Raw genomic sequence first — 27,697 nt, 5'->3', positions numbered from 1 at the left:
GTTCTCTGAATATGGACACTAGGGTTCAAGTGGTCAATATAGAAAAGGAGATTTTTTTTTCTTCTATCACTCAAAGATTTGGAGGACCCCCTGTAGTAACTCTGAGGACCCCCTAGGGGTCCCGGACCCCCTGTTGAAGACCCCTGCTCTAGGCCTTCCAGTACAGTGTTACTGCCTGATAGATTCGAACAGAAATGTGAATTACTCTAAAATGACACGCACTTTTGGGTTCAAGGCTTTAGGGAGGCAAACATTTTCTATTCTTTCTAACGGACATACTGTACTGTAGGATGGTGCATCGACTAAATGAAATCCTCTTCAATGAAGGGACCGGTTAAAGCGATCTACTGGATGGCCACCTGGCCTGCGTGGGTCAAAGGTAAATGTATTATGCCCCTCGCCTCTTACTGTTATACTTGCGTAGTGTACCATGTTTATTCCCCAATAGTTAACCTCAAGGAAAAACACTCTCTGTAATGTAGAAGCCAAATCTACTGGAATGGTAAACAGTCAATTTCTAGATTCACTGCTCGTTGCTAGCTTCCTGCAAGTGTCATTTTTGGAACCTTCCATCTTTCGATACTTATGACCAAGATGATTAGGACTTAATTCGCTGACAAAAGGAAGATCCAATGTTTGTAGGAATACATAGAACAAAACAAAATACATAATTATTTTGATCACAATTGCTCAAATATGTGCAGCATTTGAAAACGTATAGTCTTGAACTGTGATTAATATGTCCTTTTTTGTCACACTGCCCATTTATAGGCTACTTAATTACATATAATGACAAAAGAAATGGAGGTGACTGGGAAAATGCGATATCCCCACAAATCTCTCCCCTGTGCAAGTTCATGGGGCAAGTTTTGGGATTTCCGAGGTGGAATAGAGTGATACATCTTTACCTTACACAGTAGTACATTTGTAGCAATAAATAACATATGTACTTATCTTAGTCTATTTACATAAGACAGAGGCGTTTCTTTTTCACTCCCCTCTTTTAAACTACCTCCAGTAACCCACATCAAGCCATTAGATCGGGGTGGCACTTTTCCTCAAGGCATAACATCATATTAAATAGACAAAAACAATGACGATCTATTATGTACAATTTCCCCCCTTGACAGGTCAAATATGGCAGGAGGGTTATTTGCGATGAAATACGTTTCCACCATTTCTGATTACAAGCCGCAGCATTTAGTTTCTCTTTCACTCAAGGAAACAAAAGAGGATCACTGCAACATAATAATAATATGATGGCTGCATGGGAGTGAGTGACTGGCAGGGGAAAGCGTGGTCTAGGTAAGAATGTCTTTCCTGTGGTCTCTCTATGGTGTGGCTTCTCTGTCCCTACATCTCCAGGCTTGGTTTCACCGCAGGCAGCGATGCAGCGTTGCTGGGGTCTTTAGCGGCCCTGCTGGAGGTACTGCTGTGTGAACATGTTGAGCTCGCTGTCCAGCCAACCCGCCTTGTTTCTGCCACAACAAAATACACAACCCTCTGATAAGTACCATAGTCGGCTTAATTTAATTACGTAGATTATTTTTTTACCTGTCATGGAAAGCTCAAATTGCATACAAAAAATAAATAGAAATTATAATAAGGACTAAATTAACTCATCCACTGCTTATGACTAGTTTGACGAGTTATATTTATGTGTCCACTCTGCTTATGACGAGTTTGACGAGTTTCTTTTGAAAATATATTTTTGGACCCCATTAAATCTAGTGAACATGATTTCAATCGCGATTTTGCATGTTCCACCCCCATACAACCCCATCTTTCATACAGGGCACCCATCTTTGCTTACATAACATGTAAAACATAATGGCATAATGGTGCATGATCTGTGCATGGGCGTGCATGATCTGTGCACTATACATTACATGGAAGTCTATGGAGACTTCTGGCGGGGAGATCCCAAAGAAGGCATATTCAAAATGGCAGTAGATGAGCTAAAGCTGCATTACGGAAGACAGCATACTATTCTACAACTTGTTTTTATGAATTCTGCAGAGTTTGGTAATTACTGCGTATACGCGGCCACAGGCTCTGTTGTCATGGTTACGCTTCCCGCAGGCTATAGGATCTGCTCTGTTGTCACGTTTATGTCCACAGGAGCGCTTTCATGTCCATATCGCGCGTAGCAGCGCACAGAGCATTTATTCACAAGTGCAATGTTTGAATGAATGTGATCCTAGATCACTGGTTCCCAAACACTGGGTTTGGACGCATTTGTGGGTCGGACAATTTTTTATGGGTACCTTTATTTTGTAGTTTTTAATCAAGCGCATGTGCATAGGCTTTGTGTAGCCTGCAGCGGGTCCGAGCCCGACCCATGTTTGCTTTGTGTCTCTCCCCATCTCTAACCCCATTTCCTGTCGATCTACTGTCTGTCAATAAAGGCATAAAAAGCCCCCAAAAATATAAAAAAAAAAAAAAAGTTTAATAAGTAGTGAAAATAGCAGTGCGAAGCAACGTGTTGAGCTTGTAGATCTGCTATTTTCAAAGTTTTTCACTAGTTTGGGTCTTGAGCTAACAAGTTTGGGAACCACTGTCCTAGATGAGTGGTAGATATGGTCTCACACTGGAAATCCAAGTATCGAATAGGACATAATTATGCAGCTTTAAACGAATCAGAACACTCTTCATAGGAGTGAAGTCACCCTGTAGTTGTTGTGAGTGTCTTACCTCAGTAGCTTGGCTTTGCTCTGCAACGCGTCCAGCAGCTCGATCTTCCTGTTCATATCTGTGATCTCGTCGTCCAGGTTCTGCCGAGTCACATCAACCTGCTGACACAACTGGGCGAAAGTTCCCGCCAGCTCCCTGGGAACACACGCAGAAGAAAGACAAAAGAGTTAGGGATCAATGATGGCAGGCTAAATAGCAATCACATTTACAGGATCAAGTCAGCTCATCAACATGCCACATGGGGTGGCACAACCTTAGTATGTTCATAAGTACATGACTTTTGGGATTTTTTCAAATATGTGCTCACACACATGTAATCTGCCTTGATAAATAAGAGTGCAGGTACGTATGTGGTCTACTTGGATCCATAGGATTGCAAGTTATTTACTTAATTTCCAAGTAATGGTTTTGGACAAGTAACAAGAGTAGCATAGTGTATAATAATTAATTATTGATGTATAAGCTATCTTTATAATTCAATAATACCAGAAAGACGATTCTTGCTATATCAACACAAAATTTAGACAATTCCTAATCTCATCACCAGGAGGACAGAGTGAGCAATTGCACTGCAGAGGACTTTACATGTAATCCTGTCCTGTTACATAAGTTGGCATGGTGAGCAGACTGGTCAGCAGTGCATTTGATGCTATTGTTAAAGCTACCAGCAGGGGGACCAGCACTCCACTCCACTCACTGTTGGACTTGGTGGCTGCAGTTGGAGCCGGTGTAGCTGACAATCAGCTGAAGCTTCTCACTGGCGTACTCCACAAACTGCCTCTTGAAGGTCCTCTCCTTGGCCTTGGTGGTCCACGTTAGCCTCTCGTAGACGTACAGCAGGCCATACAGACCCACCGACAGGGCGATCAGACGCCAGCCCACCGCCTTCCAGATCTTGTGGGGAGAGAAGCGTGAGGATGTTAGTCTGGGTGCATGGTGGGGGAAAGGGGAAGGGGCTGGGAGGCATTGTGGCTGTGAGAGTGTGAAAATGTAACCAAATGGATTTTACTGTGTCCACGTATGGATTAATTCAATTGCCAGCAGTTAACCATTCAACGACCCTGTTGTATTTTAAGAATCATGTGAGGCTTGTAAAATAGTATAAGTACATTTCTTTGTCCTCCTTTTTTTGGAAACCTTTAGCTACTGTAGGGTGGGAAGACAAAACAATTGGTTCCCTGCCCTGGTAGGATTACAAAAATAGGTTGCAAGACATTTATTTACACAGAAACAGGCCAAGAATGACATTGTGTGTCTAATCAGCTCCTATGAGAATTTGTGTCGTTGCAATATATTCTAGATATTACACAAATATTTCCTATGTTGTCTCAAGGCTATAGTCAAAAGAACAACAGCATCCAGATTATGTTAGTCCACCTTTCACTGAGAGCAGATTCCTGGTGGGTTTAGGAGACAGAAAGGTCTGTATCGTAGCCCCCCCAGTAACCCTTAGCTTACTGGGTGGGGTGAGCTTGTAGCCGATCTACAAGCTCACAATGCATTGCACAATGCACTGCTATCCATTGTGAGCGTGTAGATCGACTATATTCAACTAAAGCTCTCTCCAGTATAGGGGCGTTAGGTAGGTTACATGTGGTCAAGAAGGATGAATGAATGAATGAGAATGCTCAGTCCTTACCACGCCCCCAACAACGATGATGCCCATAGAGGTACGGGAGGTGAGCGAGGCCAGGCCAGTCACCATGGACACCATGAGTTCCTCCTGGGTCAGAGAGCTCTGAGGGAAGGGAGGCATGCTGGTACTGACCGGCGTCAGGGCCATGGGACGAGGAACCTGCACGGAGAGATGAGACAGAGCTACAGTGACGAGACAAGAAATACAGAGGCTTTTGTCTAGGGCAGGGGTTTTCAACCCTTTTCAATATCAAGGACCATTATTCATTCGCAAATTTGAGCCACGGACCACCATTTGATTAGATTTAGGCCCTCAGACCCAAGACTTAGAATATTTTGTTGTCGTTGCATACGATTTCTTTCTCCCCACAATTCCATGCTGTATCGATGTTGGCACCAGGTCAACGTTGATCAAAATCTTTAAAAAAAATCTGCATTCTCTAACTGTGTAGACTTCTTTTGCATTCTCTTGACAGCGTAAAACAGATTTTTATAAAAATACATTTTGAAAATAGCAGATCTATAATACAAGTAAAGTATTTGCACAACACCGTTTTTATCCAAACTGGATGTAGTCAGAGCTCTTTGGGTCTCCCAGCTGTTTTATTTAGTTTTACCTGGTCATTGTAGCCCATGAGTGTTTTTATTTAGTTTTACCTGGTCATTGTAGCCCATGAGTGTTTTTATTTAGTTTTACCTGGTCATTGTAGCCCATGAGTGTTTTTATTTAGTTTTACCTGGTCATTGTAGCCCATGAGTGCCCGCCGAGTGTTCTTGGGTCCCAGGAAGCGGTTGACCAGCATGGTCCAGCCCAGGGAGAAGTGGAAGCCGATGTCTTCCTGGAAGTCGCTGCACAGCTTGTCACAGGCCAGGTCGTAACTCAGACTGAAACACTGCCGAGGTACGAGCTTGTCCACCTGATCTCTGGCCTGAGCAGGAAGCAGAGGCTTCAAACCCTCTGAATAGGAGGACAGAGAGGAGGATGAATGAGAAAGGGTAAATAAGAAGGGAGAAGAGACAAGTATATTTTGTCGTGGTCACACATACAGTATATCTCTGTTCACCAAGTCTCCTTGCTGACTTTGTGTAACGGTCATCTTGTTGTGGACTACATACAATAGCATGGCTGTGTGGCGTGGGGAGAGTGTTTTTGCAGGTTGTTCAGTCCAAGTGTATCAAAAAGGCAACAGGGTTAAGGCAGACCGAAGCTTGTGATTGGCTGCGTGGAGGTGACGAAAGTCTGGGCGACGGAGATACACCTAAACCTAACCTTAACCCTAACCTCAGTAAAACTAACGCTAGTGAATGCTAACCTGCTGACGCTGGTGAATGCTAACCTGGTGAAATTCTAACCTGCCGAGTAGTGTCGACGCTGGTGAATGCTAACCTGGTGAATGTTAAACTGGTCGGACCAACGGTGCTTAAGCCAGTTGCTTTTTTGATACACTCGGACTTAAAGACCTGCAAAACCTGGGGTCGGGAAGCTACATAGCGGAATAGCACCCTGTAGACAATATGCCTTCCGGTTGGTTCTAGCGGAAGTGGCGGAAGTCCTGCGTTTAACGGAAGTTACGTCATGCGTTGCAGTCTTCCGGTGAAATTCTCACGGCGGAAGTTGAACGCTTTCTGCCTTATATTGTCACCAGGCTTTTCTCTTCGCAGATGAGTAAGCCTGGCTACGCGAGGCTAGCGGAATAGTGAGTTGACCATATTAACATAGCCCCATTAAATTCTGTCTGGAGACTCGAACACAGACGTTTCTCCACTATCTGCCTTTGGTTTCCTGGCTCACTAATATCCTATATGAAGCCAAAACTGCAAAAGATAAGAAAAAAGAAGGGAAGCCCAGATGAATTTATGTGAGTGTGAACAGGGGGTGAGGGACGGCGTCGTACCGATCATCTCCGTCTGTGTGGTCTGCAGGGTGCTGGTGATGGCAGTGGAGCACCTCTCTGACATGTTCCTGCCCAGGCCTTCCTCAATGTGCCTGTGAAGCTCCTACAAACACACACAAAACACACAGCAAAAAGGTTAGGCACCAAAAATGGCTTTGATTAACCCATTTAGACCTGTCATTATTGACTGCTTTAACCAGTGAAAAATAGCAGATACACAAGCTCACAGCGCGGCAACGCTGACGATGGCTGGCCAGATTGCCGACATAGAAACACAGGTTTTTCAAAAAACCTTAGAAGGATTCAAAAGACACTTATAGAATCGGGTCAAAATTCTAATTTTCACGATTTTTCAAAAATAGCAGATCTACAAGCTTGCACTGCGGCACTCGGTGCCGCGCTGTGAGCTTGTATATCTGCTATTTTTCAATAGTTAAAGCATAAAAATAATGAAACACAAAATGTGTACCCGTTCGAAATGGGTTAAGTCCAGCTCAAAATAGTTCAAAAACCGTCATTTTCAACCTGCATCTTACTGTGAAATGGAAATAAACTGTATCAGCTATACAGTATTGTTCAACTTCTAATTCCAGCACCCGTGCTTGGACCGCACCTTGTGCAGCAACTATTATTTACTTGGGGTTAATTTATTTTATTTTAGCTATATATCGAATATTATCTTTGTCAGGTCGAAACTTTCTATGTCCAGAACTGTAACCTTTCAGAATTCAAAAGTAGCAAATCTACAAGCAGATCTACATCTGTTACTTTTGATGCTTTTGTGTGATGCTGAAGTATGATCAAGTAAAGCATACGAAAAAAGTTAAAATATGGAGACAAGAGGTTTCTGCCCGATGATGATATACAGCAACATAGGTTTTTCAGAAACTTTTAGGATTTAGAAGACATTTTAAGAATTGGCCTCGGGTCTTAATGGGTTAATACCCTTTTCCTGAATGAGCAGCAGGGAAGTAACTATGGGCACACAGTTACGTTGTCTAGTTTGAGAGGTTGTTTGAAATCCTGATGAAGACCTCCAGTTTAAAACATTGGCTCATTAAACAAATGAAACATTGGCTCATTAAACTGCATAGTCAGGAGACTGCAGTACACTGTGCACCCTGCCACTTCCTTTTCATAAGCCGATTCATATGGCACTTGTTAGCTGTTATGATTCATGTCCGGCATTCTTAAACATAAACCAGGAACACTATGTTCGACTAGTCAACTAAACTTGAAATTAACTACTACTACTAAAAAAAGAAGAAAAAGAAAAGTACACATTCTCAGTATGTTTGCCAACATAATAAAATACATAAACTTATTTTTGTATTTGCCTTGATGTATTCATGTCTATGACTGCTTCCTTACTTGAAAACAATTTTGAGAGATTGTGAGTGTGTGTGTGTGTGTGTGTGTGTGTGTGTGTGTGTGTGTGTGTGTGTGTGTGTGTGACTGTGCGCACGCTTGCATTGGAACAACAGTATACTATGTAGTTTTATTTTAGGCAAGGAACGACATTCTGTTGTGTGTGACAAACTAGTGGAATTTCACCTGGGGAATGTCCACAGTCAAAACCAGAAGGAAAGGATTGTCACAGACACACACGTGACAGTTGACCTACATGCAGGGACATGCCAGGACAACTATCTGCCCAGTGCCAACCAATGATTTGCCAAAAGTGAAAATAAAAAGTAAAACAAAAGGTGATTTGCTGTATTTCATCACTATTGGGCAGAAATCTTTTTGTGTTTCATGAATTGATTTTTATTTCTATTTTATACTTACTTACTTAAAAGTAGCGGAAACAGCTACTGTTTTTGTTTAATTTTGTTTTCACCTATAACTCTTAGCCAGCCAAAACGCCAAAAATCGCCATTTTGGGGGCCAGATTGCCAAACGGTGCCTTGCTGATCATTTTCTGATTTTTTTTGTATTTTTTTGACATTTTTAGAGCTATAAATGACCATTCTAGCTTCATATAAGCTTCAGCAATGATATTCCGATGGAAATGACGTCATCGCCGGAAACCGGAAATCGAGCGTGTCTCCCATGTACACAAGCATATTTTTTTACATTGGAAGCCATTACAGCAACTCCGCTCTATCTCACGTTCAAAACGTCGGATTTTGATCCGGTTTGAAGTCTCTGTGCGTCTATTGGGCATCTAAGGCACATAGTCGATAATTTTTTAAGACAATCAGGCGCGCGTATGGCGTGCACGGGTCCCGCGCCGTTCCATGCTAACGCTAATGCTAGTGGATGGACTGGTTGCTAATTTGAGGCCTTCTAGCAATCGCCAGAGACCTTAATCGTTGGCGACATCTAGTGTACACTATATAGACTACAGCCTACCAAAATGTCATGCATATGAGGGAGATATAGAATTCGAGCGTAAGGCGGAGCGTAAGACGTATTTCCCGTCGCCATCCTCGAGGGACGTCACTTATAATAATAATAAGTGCACTACAACGTTTACACAACCTCCATGACGATCCTATTACTGTATGTATTGAGATAGATTGTAGTAGGCTACAACAGTTATCATTAAAATAAACCATATCAAAGTGTGCGGGACATTTCTCTCTCAAAATAACAACTTTTCTAGTGTTATTTCTTGCTGGTAAACATCATGGGTCTGTCTGACAGACAGCCTTGTTCATATTTTGTCTTTAAACAAAACTGTTTGCTCAATCTCATTGTAGGCTATATCCTATAATATATTCAATAGATATATTTTTATGACAGATTTACTGGCCTCAACCTCCTGTAATATGTATTAGCCTAGACACTTCAGTCAACTCTGCCACTTTACGCAGATCATCTGAGAGAGAACATTGTGGTCAAGCAAGGATCACTTTTTATTGAGAGAGAGAGAGAGGTGCGCTTTCTCTAATTATCCAACAGAAGAGAGAGAGAGAGAGAGAAAAGCTCAAGCATATAATATATTAAATAGAAATATATGTGTTATGCCAAATTACAAAACCAAACCCGAGTGGCCCCGTAATTGTCTTGTCCAGTTCCGTCCCGTTCTGATTCATTTTTTTTTTTTTTTTTTAGACCTGTGACATTGTCCTGAAATCCGTTTATTTCCGAGGTTCAGAGAGACCCGAGCATTTAGCTTATGATTAGGCTATTAAAAGTCCATGCGTGCCTCTGCCTTTCATGTGGTGAGGTCTACTCAATCTAACATACTGTCTGCAGCTGTGTGAACTGATTGACAGGCACTGTCAGAAGTCAGAGCGGTGTAAACTTTATCATGTAATAATGTAGACTTATTATTTGTCCAATGCTATGCTGGTTGGTTGCCTAGGAATCTATAATATTAACATTGAAACAAAAGCCAGGGAGAAAGGAATGCTTTTAGGCTATTTTCTATCTACAGAGGTAAGTCATTTTCCGTTTGTTTGTAATAGTTGTAGGCTAGAAAGAGAGAGAGAGAAAGAGAGAGAGAGAGAGAGAAATGGTCGAGTGAGCTCCACTTTGTATTGTGAGTAAGACGGGACCTGTGTTGCATTGCCGATTAAAATATAATCTCTTTAGGCCTAAACCTATGTATTAAACCACAATTGAATGTTGTTTACTTGTATAATGGGGACACTTTTTTTAAATTGTAGGCTATTTTATATTTAGTCAATGGAAAATGTTTCAACATCTGATCTCTCAGTACTGTTGCTTCAAGTTGGAAATGAGAACATATTAATGCTTCAGTGCACTTGTTAAAGCACGAACAATGCAACACTGTCCACGGCCTATTACTAAATTAGAGTGACAGACACCCAAGTTAGAGATAGGAGAAGAGTGATCTAAGCCACACACACTCAGCTCTTGTGGAAATCTTGTACACAGCCAGCCTACACACCACCTCACCGACAAGAAGCAACTACAGCTTTTTTTCCCCCTTTTTTTTTTGGACTGGTCCCCCTCAGCAATGGCGCTGGTTTTGTAGGCCGATAACTCCAAATCGGCCTACAAAACGTCATACGCACGTTCCCCATACTGTGACAATAATAATATGTAATAATATTCCTGGCAGTATAGGCGCAAAAGCATATTGTAAATAGCTGTGTATGTGGACAAAATAGGGACACCAAGTTAAAGTTGTTGTCTGTCTGTGGGTTTTATAAATAAGTAATCATTGTTAAGTAAATATTAATATTAATATTAATTAAGAGTTTGTGATGAAATAATAATGATATTGGATCTATTGGACCACAGGTTAATGTGTCAAGTAATGATCTTGGACGTACTAGGTTTCTTGCCGACAGCAACAGAGGGGGACCAGATTTCTTGTAAACTGGAATGCTGCAGTGCAGGCTGTGTTAATTAAATAACTAATGATACATTAGCTGATTGGAGATAAAAGTATTAATCCTAGAAGAGGATCCGAACTGACACAACAGTATGGAAAGGGTAAATGCCAAAATACCTGAAGATTGTGATTTCACAATATACCCAGTACTGTATATTATTTTGTATGATTTATTATTAGATTATTATTGTTACACTATTAGAGTTAAATTCATACTTTGATAGCGCCAGACCAACCAAAATTAACCAAATCAATCACCCATTTAGTGCAGTTGAGCTGCAAAAACAGAAAGACAGCTTACACACAGTTGTGTTCCTTCACTTCCTTCACTTGTGGCTTTGTATTTTTTGATTTAATGCTTTGGAGAACCATTTATTTATTTATTATACTTAATTTATAAATATAGAAAATACGTAAATTTAAGTGGGGCTTCTAAATTTTGTCTGGTGCTCCTTACATTTTCAACAGTGAGGACCAGTGCTTATGGAATGCGTTTGACATGACCGCGAGCATTCAACACAATGTCTTTGAACCTCCTGTAGTCAACAGGTGCTCACTAGGTGAAAGGCCACAAGAACACAGCACAGTGTGTAAGAGGTAAAGCAAGGGCAGTAGGTTGTCAATGATGGCCAGGTCAGGACAAGACAGTAGTAGAGGGCTTTCTAAGTGTGGTGTCTCCATGACTTGAGCCCTTCCACTACACAGATGGCTAATCTGGGATAAGCAGGTAAAGGAAGAAGAATTGTCAATGAGAAAGTGTGTGTACGTGTGTGTGTGTGTGTGTGTGTGTGTGTGTGTGTGTGTGTGTGTGTGTGTGTGTGTGTGTGTGTGTACAGGCCGCCACTGGCTTATTACAATGTTGTCCCACATCGCACAGACAGAAAGACCTGTTTATCCCCGATCAAACTATAAACATTAAAGGTGTATTCAGTGATAATGAAAGTGGCCGGGGGTCATCTTGTCCCTTACTGGCCTTACAGCGTGGAAATGTTTAGTTTTTTTTTTTACACCATTATAATGTTCTTGTTTTGATCATTAGACCAAATCACTGAATATCGGTAGGCCTACGTCTCCAGCTTCAGGATATGTATGATACTGATTTACTACGAGACTGTGGCATTCAGTAGTTTACAATCTAGGCATTTAGCAGACGTTCTTAATTCAGAGCGACTGTGGTTCTCAAATCTTTTATTTTGACCATCATAACTAAACATCATAACATAACTACGGCCATATTCGAACCCCGATTGGTCAAGGACTGGCTGGCCACCTCTGAAAACCGAATCTAGCTATGCTCGCAACACGGGCCATGGTGAAGTCCTTATATGGTCACTTGGTCAGCACACATTCTAGTGAGGAGAATGAATGAAATTATATTTTTATTTGAATGAAATACAATCAATGAATATACCTTTAATGTAATTTCTATTATTAATTTCTATTTTTTATTTTATGGGATCCTTATCCAAGTTTAAATATTTGGTTCAGTGGGATTATGTAAGGTGCTGGAAGGTATGGTATCATCAAGAACAATAAGGTTTTGCATGCAAACTTGCGTTGAGTTGTGTTCCAACTCACATTCTTGTAGACCTTCAGCACCACTTGCGAGGGGTGGAAGTCCATATGGAAGTCCTCTACCAGCACGTACAGCCTCCTTATCTCCTCAGCCATGCTGTTGGACACCTATAGTATATGCAAACAAAGTAAGAGTCACAGCTTGTGAATGTTTTTTAAAACATAGACCCAATGCCTGTGTGGCAAAAATTGTGGATACATTTAATTAGCTTGGGGTGGACAACATTTGTCACACAGTATTCATCCACAGGGCTTTTGTGAAACAAAGGAACAAGGCCACCACATAATGTATCGGTATAAAATGCCAGCCAACGAGAGCAAAAAATGACATTGAGCTTAGATAAGAGACCAGGGTGCAGAAAGCCCAGGGAATGCCATCAAGATGGAATGCACACCAAAAAAAAAAAAAAAATCTTCTGTTTGTCTCTGAAAAGCCAATGAAGTGGTGCTGTAAAGTTTATTACATTCCTTAGTCCCTGCGCTGGTTTTAGCAGTAGCTGTGACACTGTCCTTATTCTCTGTGTGATAGCTTGACCTGAAAATGTATTTATCAGGTTGATGTAATGGCAGCCAATGACCCTATGGGTGTGTCAGACTGGTGCTTAAAGGCCACAAAATGAGAATTGCTTGAACATGGAGAGAGAGATAAATAGACGGCCTTATTTGAACTCTCTGTCAATGGGTGTTGTATTGTAAATACTGCCACCATGGTGAAAAACCAAAGGCCATGCTGTTCCAGCTCATTAATTTCCAAGTGTACACACACAGAAACCTTCCCAGGATGAATACACAAAAGCCAAAATAGAAACCAAATGGAAGCCAAACTTGGCTTTTCACCACCCGCAGAGACTAGGGGTTGAATCCATTGTGGCGCATTCAGCCTGGCCAGGCAGGCAAGCGCAATTGGCTGTGTTCATGAAAGGGAAGCCAGGTGGAGAGGGCCATCTCTGTCGCTGCACTAGTGACTACTACAGTTTGGTGAGGCCGCCTGTTCGGTGAGAAGCTGAACTGGGAAGAATAGTGTGTTCCTCCGTAGACATTACGTCCTCCCGATGACACTTCTCACTTTCAGGTGAGAAGAAGTGGACTGGAAGTGTCATATGTATTAGAGGAGACACAAGCTTATCTACACCCTCCCTTACGAATCACCACTACAGTGCAAAGGCACTTGAGAATTGACTAAATTGGGAGAGAAAGGTCTAGAAAATGAATGCCTGCCATTGGCATGCAGACCAAATTGTTGAGTGTTCAGATGGTGTGTTATTATTGTGACGGGTGAACTGTCACCTCTTTCTCCACTTCCTCAGTGATCTTCTTGATCTTGGTTTTACAGTCCACGGTCAGCAGGTCCAGCTGTTTGTCTATGAACTCCAGGCGATCCTGACGTTCCTCCCTGGTCTCTTGGCAGTGGACCCTGGGAGAGCATAGACGGACACAAAGGAATATTTTGAATTTACAAAATCCAAATCTTTATTTAACTAATTCACTGCATTTTAAAAAGGTCCACTTTCAGGCCGAACTGCCAAATTCTCCATATGCTGCCATGTAATCCATAGTGCACTGATCATGCACGCCCATGCACAGATCATGCACCAAGTGTGTGCACTACGTTCACAGCTTTCAAACAAAAAAAATCTGCTTGGAAATCCGTTCAGGCATTCATGAGATAGCAGCCGTCATGTTTTCTTCAAATGTAAACAAACATGGCTGCCATGTTAGAAAGATGGGGTTGGTCTGGGGGTCAAACATGCAATTTCGCGATCGCGATCATGCCTAGTAGATAGTAGGGTCTTTTTTTATGCAAATTCGGCCCCAACTCAGGAAACTCGGGCGAGGCGGGGTCAAACAATGGGAATAACTCTGGAAACTCGGGAGGGGGCAGCAAATGAGTTAAGGACATACTGTACAGTATATGCATGATTGTGCCAATCAGTCACAAGCCACATCCTCACCTTTGCTCCTGAGCAGATATGTGTACAGAGTCCATTATTAGGCGCAGGGCTTCTGAGATCTGCTTGGCCCTCACTGTGTGCTGCTCGAACTTGGTCTTCACTGCAGACTGGGAGATGCACTCCTAACACAACGCAGTGCATCCAGAGGATTGTCACACAAGTTGAGGCACTAGACCTCAACTAGTTGACATTAATTAAACAACATATTGACATTCATTTCACATACTGTAGGATCAGCTTACCTCAAAGCGCCTCTCAAAGTTTTGGAACTCAAACATCCTGGCCTGGAACCCCTCTGCCAGGGCACCACCTGAAATGATACCACCATTGACGGTCACATACAGAAGGAGGCTTGCATACTTTGTCAGTATGTCATTAGACCAAATTAATGGCAACTGTGGCAAAATGTGTTTTCATAGCTGCACTAAATACAATTACAGAAGAAATATACAAGCCTCCAGTATAGAGCCACAGAAGGAATATTGCTTAGTAGTGCATGTGCCATTCCTAAATTTCAATGTCATACACACAGTATATTTGATACGTATGTGACCCATACTTATATTTCGGTACAACACACATGTGACATTATGTAATGTCAACACACTGACATAACACAAATTGGTTTGTAATGCTAAGAGTTTACACATGAAACCATATGGGCTGTTACAGATCCATCTGGTTCCATGTGTACACTCAAAGTTAAATTAACACTGATGAGTTTACAGCAACGGTCTTCAACAGGGGGTCCGGGACCCCTAGGGGTCCTCAGAGTTACTACGGGGGGTCCTCCAAATCTTTATGTCATACATACTTTTTTTTCTTCTTTTTTATATGTTTATTTATTTATTTGAACCCTATCGTCCATATTCTGAGAACTTTAACCAAAAATAGCAGATCTACAAGCTCACAACGCCACAAGCTGCGAGGCATTGTGAGCTTGTAGATCGGCTATTTTCGGCAAAGAAGTTTGGTGTAGGGTACAGAGTGAAAGGTCAAGTTTATTAAGTATTGACGGTTCAAGTGGTTAAATATCTGAAAACACAAATTGACATTAATCCAAAATACTCTGACGATTGTGCTGTCAAACAATAAAACTATATGGAATCTATGAAAAAAGGTTGTGGGGGTCCCTGCTTCATCTCTCTCAACTAAGGGGTCTTTGGCCTGCAAAACTTTGAAGACCCCTGGTTTACAGTGTAAAATGGGGTAGCAGAGATACAAATCCTATCAAATGGTGGGGTTTGAGGGAATAATTGACAGAACATGTGAAACATCCATGCCCACCTCCTTCAGGCATTCCCTGGGCTTTCTGCACCCTGGCCTGTAGGACCTCCTTGGCGGAAACGAAGAAGATGCGATCGCTGGCCTGGGCTCTGTCCACCACGCCCAGCTCCTCCACCAAGAAGCTGCTGCAGCGATCCATGTGCTGCCTGCGGACCTGAGGGGACAACAGAGGAGGTGATGATGTCATGAGATCTTTTCCTACTAAACTATAATCCCTCTCATAACAATCCTACTATACGATCACCAGTCACTCCTTCTCATTGGCTACAATGGCTGCACAAAATAGCACTTATTCAGAGATGTACCTGTGGGTACTGCCCAGAACAGCACAATCATAATCTATTCAGGGACTGTTGGGCAAAAATGAGGAAATACTGTATCATGTATAAAGTCAAGATTGTCTCAGGGAATGACAAGAATACTGAAAACATTATGATTGAACTCATGTGCCTATTTCATAGTGACACAAATACATAGGCAGTTACAGGACAATACGGAGTTGATGGCCATATTGTAGAGCCTTGTTCAAGTTCAGCAGCCCAAGACAGGCTCAGGAGCTACTACAGTCATTCCAAGCAGCCTACTAAGCTGCCCTCACCTGGCTCCATAATCTACTCCCCTGCTGAGCTCATTGACTCATACAGGGATTTATACTTAGTTGTGTGAAGGTGTTGAACAACCAAGTAAAGTATAAATCAGGGATTTTACAACTCTGAAAGAAACCAAAGAGTGTGGTAGAAGCCTGCTTCACACATGGAGCCTGCCACATTCAAGGGTTCAATAACCTTCATTTTCATCCTCCACAAATGGGTCTCGGGTACAAGAAAAGTCCATGTAGACAAAAGTCTGTTTATCCAAAAGACCGTCATGGATCGAGAAGTCATTGTCCACGCGAGACTAGGCGTGTGGCACACAACACTAAGCAGTGCAGGATGTACCCTCTCCATCCAGTTTCAGGATTGGCTTTCGACTCGGGCTTTGAGCTCAGCAAAGGCACTGGATTTGCAGAGTGGCTGCACCCCCAAATCAACCTGCACATTTCATAATATGGCCAGTTCAATCGCTCACTGCTACTTTACCATGCTGGTCGTTGGTCGTTTTTTCCTGCATACTTTTCAGTTTGCTGATGACCTGGGCCTTCTGTTTCTGTTTCCACATTTGTGTAGATGTCACAAAGTCTGTTCATTTATTCTCGATCTACACAGCAGTCCCCTACTCAACCATAACCTTGTGTGAGTGAAAGAAACAGACAAAAGGTCTGTTTGACATGAGCTCAGCATCATCAATAAAGGCTACACAGAAGACACCCAGTCATGTATGGTGCAGAAACGAAAGGAGACCTTCAAGGTTCATATAATGAGCAACCAGACACCTGTAACCAAGACCAGAGCAGGTTGAGTGCCAGACATAGCTCACACCATCAACACTGTTCTGTCCCTTCCCACACACTTAAAGCTCTTTCCAAGGTCCAGCTACTCCACGGATTTATAGCAAATAATGCTTTAGCTTATCAGTCATCTGTCTTTTTAGAGTTAATAAGGAGACAGGGCTGCTATAGCTCCACTGCTCTACCCTGCTCTACAGGCTAAGAATAGCCATGCTGCAAAGTTCAAATGGTGATGGAAAATGGTCATTCAGCCAAAGCAACAAGTGAAGCCAAAATCACACCAATGACCTTGAGTAGCAGGGAGGGAGCTATGATTCCTTTTTGGTTTGTTTTACAAAATCCTAAACACCAAGCAATTCACACATGAAGAAGAAATAGATAATGTAAATCGGGTTTGAACAGCTCTATGATAAAGGTAGGCTACTTCAACTTAAAAGGAAAGGGCCAACATGAGGCTGCTGTAACTTTCAGTTCCTCCGAATTAAAAGACAACTTCAACCGGCAATCTTTTATGATTGAACAAGGTTGTGGGATTGGATTGGTGATCAATACATTCATAGAACAACCACAGTGACATCCTGTATTTCTGTCATTTCCTTTTAAGAGCCACCATGTTCAGAGTGACAACACAAATACCACAGAATGGCTAGGGCTCTTCAATTCAAGGCATCGTTGTCCAGCATCTGGACAGGACACTAATCCTGTTCCTCAGTTATAGAACTGGTGTTAAAAGCTCACCCACCTCCTCCATGTATTCAGGCTCGGAGGCCGAGGCGTCCCAGCGATTGTTCAGGATGAAGATGTTCGGACTGGAGAGACGCTCGTTGACTTTGTGAAAAAATGATTTCTCCTATAGAAAGACACGCAATACACATTCTGGATAAACAAAACATTAAAATGCTGTGTTGCATCAAGCAATGGTAGAATGTGAGCTTTTGTTAAGACTAGTAGAGTTCAGTTGCTGCATCTCTCCTACTTACAGTGCTATGTTTGATTATCTTTTCTGTGTCTGTAAGGGTCTATTTGGTTTCTTTTGTACACCAAGTAAAATGAACACTGAGGATTTTGTGTATCAGCATTAACGTTAACAAGGTTCAACAATGGTGCTAGCAACTCACAGTCTGCATGAGTGTGGACTCAGAGTTGGCCACCAGAACAAACACATCTGCATCCAGGCAGAACTTGTCGATCCAGCTGTCCAACTCAGTGGTGACATCGATACCTGGGCTGTAGAGGAAAACACTGGCTCAGTTTGACTGTCAACAAACCATGCACGGTTGAGAAGAAGACAATAGTTTGTATGCATGGATGATGATGACACAAGAGACTGAAACAAGACACGAGAAGCTGTGATATGACCCGCATCTGACCCAAACTAGGGTTTGTCTAGAACATGATGTCAGCACATGGTGTTGAGTGTCCAGCTCACCTGTCCACGAGGACCAGGTCGTCCCTGAGCAGGGCACACTTTCCTTTGGGCCACATGATACACACCAGGCTGCCTGCGTCCAGGTCCTTGTCCTGGTGAAGAGCGTGGGCCAAGTGGTTCACCGTCTGCAGATGGAGAGGGGAGGGAGGGAGACACAGGTTGATGAGAGCATTCTAGCATGCACTGGAAGGCAATATACAATACCCAGAACCCCACTTGTGCTCAACATGTTGACAATATTGATAATAATCATATGATTACCCGACATGTGACGTAATCTCAACAAGGAATTGCAATGTCTTTTAATGAAAGTGTCCCATATATGCCTTTTCATGTTTTATTTGGTAGTTATATCTTTATGTGTATTTATCTATCTTGTCCGATCGACTCCACTGAAGCCAAAAACAAATCACCTTTATTGTGAACAATAAAGCTTCTCTTCTACTGTGATGCGTTTCCGTCGAGTTCATAGGTCATGTGATGTCAGGAGGGAGTATAGGAAGTATAGCTTCTGAGCTGCCACAACCTTTGAAATTGGACTTTAGAAAATAGATTCTGTACAGGGTTCTCACACAGAAGTGGACAAATATATGACGACGGCAGAAATGAACCACGTGGGCAGACTATGATGCAATGTGTGTTTCACCGTGATCTGGATAAGATTACAGAGGCACAAATAGATTACCATCAATTAGACTGGGCTCAACCTACCCTGATATAAGGATTATAAAAAAGTATTTCCTTATACAGTGGGGAGTTTATTGCAAATAAAATGCAATTCAAATATATATTTTGTTCCTGTCATGAGTTCATTCACACATAATGTAAATATTATCGTCATAATCTGTCAATAATGCAATCTTTATATGCTACAGAACAAGGTAGACTGCTCTGAGCTTACAAGCCCTGAATTAAGGCTTCAACCTGTATGAATGCGGCATTAACTATAATATAAGAGATACTGCAAAATATTCGCTGGAAAGTATGACATTTTTGTGTTGTTTAGTTGTCACACCCCTCACGTGTAAAGGCCTAACCAGTGACATAAAATAAATGAGACTTCTGCAGACACTGGGTGCAGGGAACGCAGTTGGATGACCTGGCCTACATATTGGACCTGGTGGAATGCAGATACAGATATGAACCCAGAGTCTGCTAGCTCAAGTTGCCATGTTTGTGTCTATGTTTGGAAATTGGCACGGTCAAGCGTGGTCATGTGAGTGTCAGTCAGGCAGGTGTGTCAAACGCTCACGGGCCATACATACATTAAAATATGAGAAGTGGGTCATATCTGGGACACACGTGAACTATGAGCGCATGGAAATGGGATAGCAGTGAACCTACTTTTAAAGGCATGCTGGTATATACAACACCAGCATGGCTAGTTCATTCATACTATTACTATTACAGTATATAAAATGCTCAGATTTTACTTTGTACAAATCTCTCAAGCCAGCCGAATCTGTCAGCACCACTGCCTTGAACATAATGTTGTTCTAACTAAGTAGGAATAAACACAGAAGCACCCAGGAGGAAGTGGACTAAGACTAGCAGTAGTAATGGATGCATCACGGCAACCAGCTGACTGACCTATTGTCTCGGTTCCCCAGTGCCCGGCTGCCTGTGAAACTTATAGTCTATGTCAAAAACAGAACATGATGCAGGGTTTATAGAAAGATTGCGTTACTATGGCAATCATTTGGGCCTCGGCCAGAGCCTTTTGTACAATGGGCGATCTGACTGATACATGTATCAGTTGGATCGGCCGTTCTGGACAACCGCATATCTGACTGGACTTCCTCGGGTCGCCTGCGACGCATGTGCCAATTTCTAAGTCGGTCGTGTGAACTACTGTACAGACGTACAAAGATTTCCTGCTTTTATTGTAAGATGGGTTCTCAGATTGACTTTGTACTCATACTAAATTAAAAATGTAATTTCATGAAAACAATCCTCAAAAAAAAAAAGAAAAAAAAGTCTATGTCGGACAGCTTACATTTTGGTGGAGTCACAACGAATACTTTCTATCTCTCTACAGAAAATAAATCATGCATCTATTACATTTCAAAAATTGTAAGCTGGACAAAAGGAAACAACTGCCAAGTAGGTAAATTGAAAGCGAACTGGACTACAGTCAATACATTTGAGCTCAACACAGCTAAAAAGACATGGTTGACTCAGCAGTTGAGCAGTATGACAAGCATGGCGGGTTTGACAGCTACTTTCTCCTCTATGTCCAATCCATAGCATGGATTTAACAGAAACATATGTGTGACAGATCTGATGATAATCCTTAAGCAAACAGTGACAAGTCAACGGAGTTCTGACTGTTTATTAAGTCACTTTGCTGAGGGTACTGTATACTGTGGGAACCTGAGGTCTTCCCTGTGACTTGTAATGAGTACTGGCTTGATCCATTACTTGCAATGAACAATAACGTTTTTTCAATATTTCAATACCCCCATATACAGTAGATATGAACTAACCCAGGCTGATATTGCTGCACAATTCACTACTAGAACTAAGCAACCCATTCCCTCCATCATGTTTGCACTGATGATTACACCAGACAAATAGAATAAACAGTGCAACCTTAAAGGAGTAGTTCACCCCCAAAATGACTTTTTTTCTATTGATTAGTCACGCCATGGAGACTAGAGTTCAATAATATTTTTTGTTTTTTGTCACATTCCTAAGACAAAATTTTGATTCGAGTAAATTTACCCCCATTGATTCCGGATGGTGACCCGTTTCGAAACGGGTCACCATCTGGAACGAATGGGGGTAAATGTATTGTTATCACATTTTTGTCTTAGGATTGCGACAAAAAACTAAAAATATTATTGAACTCTAGTCTCCATGGCATGACTAATCAATAGAAAAAAAGTCATTTTGGGGGTGAACTACTCCTTTAACCACACAAATCCTTGCGTTCCTATTCTGAGCATATCAGACAAACATTTGCCTAAATTAGAAATCTGCAAGCATTCGGTAAGAATAGCAGATCTACAAACTCACAACATGTCAATGTGTGACGCATTGAAGCTACTTATGTGGGAAGCGTAGAAAGTGGGGGGGAAAAAAACGGTTTTGTCGACAGGCTCACCTTGATGTTCTTCCTCTCCTCTGAGCCCTCAGTGAGCAGGAAGGCCTCATTACCGTCTGTACCTTCCACCCGCAGGAAGCAGTTGGTGGTGTGTCCAATACCCGAGGGCAGAACCTTATCACACAGCATGGCGTTGATCACAGAGCTCTTCCCGTTACTTGTCCTAAAGGGAGAGACAACATTTCCGCTATATGTTACAGTAAGCCTCCTACTGGCACTTGTCTGTCTGACCTTCTAGGATAACAGCAGCACTGTCTGAGCACTATGGCTCTGACCTTTTATTCTTTAAATATTGGTTCCGTCATGTCCTTCTACCAGCAGGATTCTGTTGGTTGACCTTGTCGTAGTTTGCTATGGACATGAGCATCAGCGCCATGCGTCTACTGTAATTTAGCTGATAGCCATGTACTGTAACTGGTTTGGTTTCTCTCTGGCAGAGCTAAAAGCTCACAACGCGTCGTATCGCAACAACGTGACCTCTCAAATTGGTCACCAGGTTCAAAGTGGATATAATAAAATAGAATTATGGTATAGAATTAGCCTAATTTGAGTGCGCAGAAAGTACTGTCTGATACAGTAAATAAAATAGCTTTTGTATAGCATAATATTGCCAAATTAAAGTGTGGTTGTCACAAAATACCTAGGCACGCCTGGATTTGTCTCATGGCACAACAATGTGCCTCATCACACCGTTTGGGAACTACTGCTCAACAGAATGTGTACAGTTCAGCAGGAAATGTGGGACCTTGACCTTGAGATCAGTACCTTCCGAAGAAGACCACCTTCATGTGCCTGCGGGCCAGAACCTCTCCAATCCCAGACACCTTGGACAGGTAGCCCCGGACCTCTTGGACCTGCTCTTCTGTGGTGACTGGGTCCAACTCATCGTTCTTATGTGTGTCTGCAATGTGAAGGAGAGCGGAACATAAAGTCAAAGAGAAAACAGAAAAGCCTAGCTATAGATCACATGAATTCTTCCCAAAGGAATCTTAAACCGTGTTACATCTGAATTTGCAGGAAAATACTTTGTAAAAGTGTGTTGTGGTGAATACAAATACATGTCATTACCCACCTACTGTCTATAACCCTGCATTCTGGTGCTACAAACCTGTTATTACTGAGAGGTTAAGTGCAATCATCAGACATGAGGTCGACCACATGACTTTAATTTGATCCAGCACACGTGCATGTCATTCTGATGCCATTTCTTTTAGGTTAGCGCTCGTTTTGGTTCACTCAACCTCCTGCCTATGTGCAAGGTTTAACAACAAATGGGATTACTCTTCTCTGGCCAATGGCCTTGCACATTGGCCTTGCACAATAGGTTATAACATCAATTAAAACGAGCACTCCCTCCACCACGCCAATCACAGCGATTTGGATGTACGCTTTGTATTTTGGCTTTGGAATTGCATACACGTGGAAAGAACATGCAGGTCTTGCTCCTCTCTGACTGCAAATAATTTGCCTAAAGCAAGTGTATGCTGTCAAGGGTTTTTGATGAGGCCTTTCCCCTACCGTTGTTTACCAACGGAATGTTATCATTTGATGCTCTCAAAAATGGCACACACAACAGTCATGTCCACCGTGATATCATTTGCACTGCTCCATCCTAAAGCACTCAAATGGCCACCCCAGGCAGGGCATTTCAAACTATTTGGTACAGTTTTAAATCCGTTTTCAAGATTGATCTCATGGATCAACAGAGAGAGAGAAGCCCACCTTCTAGAAAGGAAGAACTCTCCTTGATGTAGGCGCCCAGCTGTTCGAAGATACCATTGATCTTCTTCTTGGCTGTGACAAAGTGCTTGAGCGGCGACGCATTCACCTCCGCCATCAGTCTCTTGTCCTTCTTGCTGTGGATCACGTTGGAGTTGGGTCGTGGGAAAACCAGAGACATGGCACTGAGCAGAATAGAGAACACAACAAAACAAATACATGAAATGTAGTATGTTTTTAAAACTTTCTGAAAGCACACAAAGACAAAAAGTAGTGCAAATTACATGTTTAGACCAATGGTCTTGGCTTCACCTTTGCATATAGGCTATATTGCAATGGCCTAATGTGTGGATCCAGTAAAAAAAACACACAGGCTAAGCCATTATCCCTAATGCCCTGCATTATTAACCTGACTTGCGTCAGATGGTGGCAGTAGTGCGTAGGCTACCGCTCTACTTTACCATCTGAGATCTCTCGGGCAGACTCGATGTAAGGGGCGGGCCATTTTTTGAAATTCTTTAGCAGGTGATTGGATGTGGCCGTCTCTCTGTCACAGTCTGGGATTGGGAGTGCCAACTCCAACCACTCATATTGGCCTGTCTGCATCCACGTGGTCTGCAATCAGACTCTATTGGCTCAGAGCCGCTCAGAGCCCGCCCGTAGCTGCCGCTGATTGGTCCGGCCCGGGGCTTTACGAGCTATCAACTCCCACCGAGAGATCTCAGATGGTAAAGTAGAGCGGTAGCCTACGCACTACTGCCACCATCTGACGCAAGTCAGGTTACTGCATTATGTCTACTTAGTTAAAACTACTCTTAATTTTAGTCACTCAACTGACCTCTAGATACTAGCTTTGACTGATTGACTGACTGATTGAATACTTCATTGCAGTTTGCAACAAAAAATAAATAAAAAAAGGAAAAACAGAAAGTACAGTTTCTTTTTAGCAGAAAGGTCTGCTAAAATGATTATACCCAAGACTTGTTTCCATTGGTGTCCTGTGTATTCAATTCAATGAAAAATTAAGTGACAGACAAATATACAATACTGTGCAAAAACATCATGTTTACAGCTGTTAAATGTAAAGGGCTGAATGGACAAAAACTGCAGTGTAAAAAAGGCAGGCCTATGGCTGGACAATGCACATTCACAAGCTCTTATGTATGTGTCGGCTTCCCATGGGAATGAAAAAGACAGGATGTTTCCAGAGCTCAACTACACTGAAACATCCCTGGGGAGTAGTTCAAGGAGCACAATGAGCAGTGAACAGTGCGTTGTGAGGTTGTATTGTAAATCTGCTATTTTTTGACAAATCAGAATATTATGACATTTTCTAGACAATTTTGTAGTTTTTCGCCTAAACACATTTTGCATCATTGCGTCATTATCGGTCAACAAATGAAATTGGCGCAAGGCTACCTCGGACCAAGTATAAGACTTTGCAGTCGTACGTGCAGCCGTACAAGTAATCAACTGTCCTGCCAAATGACCGCCATGCACAAAATCTTTGGCTACAACACACAGTGTCAGGTGACAGGGCTCCGTCCCACTTTGTCACCGTGAGTCCATAAGGGGGAACTCTAAAATATACATATCTGTCATCAACAGGACAATTGTGTTCTGCAAATAAAGGTTTGGGTGGCATTTGTCTATACCGGACATATCAATATATCTTTACATGATTTAATGTCTAATATCTGATTGGCAGTAGAGTTGATTCACTAGTCAGGTCAGCTAAAAAGCAGGCTACTGGATGGTCACATAAACACCTGTTAGTTAGTGGGTCACCTTCACATCAAAGTGGGCATTCAGTTTCAACAGCTGTCTTCAACTCATAGGTCTACATGCCAATTATATCAACATAGCTAAATATTTCCTTCATCCGGCCACACGACACCAAAGCTGTTGAATCTACTATTTCTTTCATAGCAAAACAATTGATCTATAACTTAAATGCCACCCGAACTTGCATGTTTGATCAATTAATTGTTCCTCACCCAAATATGAAAGACACTACTCCAATATGAAAATTGTGATCCTTGATAAACCGTTTTTCGTGACTGTTCAGTTATGCTTTCCACAGCAGAAAATAAATCCCCAAATGAAATTTTGGCAAATGTTATAAACTGTCTTGGATCCGTATGATCACCATCAAGGACCTGGCCGGAGGTCTGGGGTCTCTCCAAAGAGACCCCAGAAGTAAAATATAGGGTCTCTCTGCCTTACTTTGTCACTACAGGGCAGGCAATGCTGTTCAAAGCCACAGTAAAATCCTCAGTATTTGTGTAACTCAGAGAGAGTGCGAAACAGACCATTAAGGTCCCAATAAGGGTGCATCCATGCAAGCTTGGGAGTGGAAAGCAGTGGAATGAGGGGCCCAGCCCTCTTTCAAATCTGTCCAAGACTGACTACATTCATTATACTGTACATTATATTTAAAAATGACCCCCAACAAGCCCAAAAGCTTTTTTGAGGTGTAAATCCTTTTAGTTGACCTTGTACCAGTGAACTGTACAGTCATGAAACTGTACCTTTTCCTATGCAACCTTCTAATAAAGTCTTCAGTCAATCAATCAATACACTAAGATTAGAACAAATGCATTGTACAGTAGAGGAGAGATGTCAAATAATCTTACCTTCCTGGACTCAAGCAAACGATGTAGTAAATCAGGAATAGAAAACGCCCAAAATAATTGATGTTTAATACAAAGACGATGTGAGCATTATTTCCACCCGGCGGCACCCAGACAGACAGCAGTGAGTGAGTGACCTTTCACACAAATCCCAGAGGATGCCGGCTTTTTAATTATCCCGAAAATGTTTCCGCGTTAAAAAACGAAACATAGAGGACATATCAAGTACACCGCTCGTTTCACAATAACTGTAAATGGAAAAACGACATAAGGATCCGAGAGTTAAGAAGAGGATACAAATAGTAGCGCTTTTAAAACACAGTCACGCTTTCACAGACGAAGGACGGAGTGACAGCTGAGCTGCTCTCTGCTTTTGGAAACGATGTATCGGCTCGCTGTCAGTCTGTCATCAGCTTCCACGATCGATCAAGCACATCGTAACATGTGTCATGTAATCCGTTATCCATGTAATCGATATCATCACCCACATTGAACCAAAATGGGACCTAAAATCCCATTATGTAATCATCTGTCTGTCCTCTGTGTAACAATCCCAGATCGCCGCTGACCGACACTAGCTAAAGAAAGGCTGCTGGCGGTTTGTATATTTCGTCGTGCAACGGTCGCGCGCCCGAAAAATAGCCGATCTACAAGCGAGCAGCGCATCAAATCGCGACGTACGGTGAGCTTGTAAATCTGCTATTGTCACCGCGGTACGACGAAATAAATGAGCACGAGACAAAAAAGTATAGCCGCCCACTGTCCACTTCCTGCTAGCATGTGTGAGCCTAGGCTAGCTCTGGTCTTAACGCTATGCCACCGATGATCCCTTGCGCCCGAAGGAAAGGCTGCGCAGCCTCTCGTCTGTAGTAAAAATAAAAGATACAGTTTCGCTACTCACCAAAACTAAGACGACCTTATGGAGTTTAAAGCCTACTTTCCTTAGTGGGAACACTCTGAGCCCCCCACCTCACGTCTAAATTACAATTTTTTTAGCCAGAAAAGAAAACATTTCACCGAAGGCAATCGGCTAAATAGAAATTTCTATTGATAAGGCCTGTAGAGGGCAGTGAGGAGTAGCTAAAACCTCCGGTGGTATATCTTCTTTTCTGGACAAAAAGTGTATTTTAGACGTGTGGTGGGGGGCTACGAGTGTTGCCACTAAGGAAAGTAGGCTTTCAACATCTTAGAACAGTCTTTGTTTTGGTGAGTAGCAAAAGTGTAATTCGTATTTTTTACTACAGACTATGCTCAGCCTTTCGTGCGAGCGCAACACCGGTGACATAGCGTTGTGGACCAGAGCTAGTGTGAGCCAACTGGCTATTAAAGGCTAACTGGTTGAATAATAATAATAATAATTGAAAGTCTCTCTGTCTGGACTCACCGTGGATGGAGGACTGATTTGTCACCAGTCTGCTTCCTGCATCTTTGGTCCCAAAGTCCAAAACAATGTCTATTGTATTTGTTCTCAAGCTAACCTGGCGACGTTACGTTCGCTGATTCTTCTGCCAAACATCAGTGTTACATTTGTTACATGTAAGCTATTACATAACGTTGAGTTGGCAACAGACGGGCAGTAGGTTGCTGTGGAAATAACTATTTTATGAAGACATTTATATTGTCTGCGTCTCGCGCTCTAGCTGTCAAATAATAAACAACAGTCAGGCGCTGCTTCTTCGTTCGTTGCTTTGCTGAGACCTTCTTTGGTTTCAGTTGGGTTGTCTTCTTCGAGCGTGCGCTCTGTTCTGTTCCTATACAGTGTGCTATTGCCATCTGCCGGCGGTTGTTGGGAGTTGACAAAAACAATGTAGCCAGCAGGGTTAGGATGGAACATTACATGTGTCTCACAAAGTAAAATAATAATAATAATAATAATAAAAAAAAAATATATATATATATATATATGTTATGTGTGTATGTCACAGTTAGTTTGAGATTCAGTTAGATTGAGAACAGGAGCACTCGTTTTTGTGCATAAGGTGGAGCAGGCGCTGCCTCCTTCGGGGAACTAGGAATAATTTGAGTTTAAGCTCAAGCCCGAGCAGTAATATAAATGGTAAAACAGAATTCATT

At 42.2% G+C, this 27,697-nt stretch overlaps 1 protein-coding gene across 2 annotated transcripts; it reads right to left on the bottom strand.

The window, feature by feature from the left end:
- Positions 1-27,152, bottom strand: mfn2 (mitofusin 2). 2 transcript variants are annotated; one of them, XM_080732511.1, is made up of 18 exons: positions 27,009-27,152; positions 22,995-23,176; positions 22,038-22,173; positions 21,273-21,435; positions 18,167-18,291; positions 17,856-17,964; positions 17,480-17,587; positions 15,351-15,504; positions 14,306-14,373; positions 14,064-14,185; positions 13,399-13,525; positions 12,115-12,219; positions 6,225-6,327; positions 5,067-5,287; positions 4,334-4,489; positions 3,392-3,588; positions 2,695-2,829; positions 1-1,478 (listed from the first exon to the last, which is right to left on the bottom strand). In XM_080732511.1, the coding sequence occupies exons 2-18, from the start codon at positions 23,170-23,172 to the stop codon at positions 1,409-1,411; spliced, it is 2,277 nt and encodes a 758-aa protein (XP_080588637.1). In that variant the 5' UTR covers positions 23,173-23,176; positions 27,009-27,152; the 3' UTR covers positions 1-1,408. The 2 variants fall into 2 exon arrangements, with proteins under 2 accessions (XP_080588637.1, XP_080588638.1); XM_080732512.1 differs by lacking the exon at positions 27,009-27,152 and adding an exon at positions 25,628-25,665.
- Positions 27,153-27,697: the final 545 nt, after the last annotated feature.

Source organism: Nannobrachium achirus, assembly GCF_963921795.1.
Source record: "Nannobrachium achirus genome assembly, chromosome: 9".
NCBI lineage: Eukaryota > Metazoa > Chordata > Actinopteri > Myctophiformes > Myctophidae > Nannobrachium > Nannobrachium achirus.
Note: the sequence above shows the minus strand (reverse complement) of the source record. Positions and strands in the feature narration are given on the sequence as shown.

Excerpts from the sequence above, each read along its gene's own strand:
- mfn2 (XM_080732511.1), bottom strand. The coding sequence starts at position 23,172 with ATGTCTCTGGTTTTCCCACGACCCAACTCCAACGTGATCCACAGCAAG. Across the intron at positions 21,436-22,037 it reads AAGGTGGTCTTCTTCGGAAG|GACAAGTAACGGGAAGAGCT; the intron begins GTACTGATCTCA and ends CTCTCCCTTTAG. Across the intron at positions 15,505-17,479 it reads AGCCTGAATACATGGAGGAG|GTCCGCAGGCAGCACATGGA; the intron begins GTGGGTGAGCTT and ends TTGTCCCCTCAG.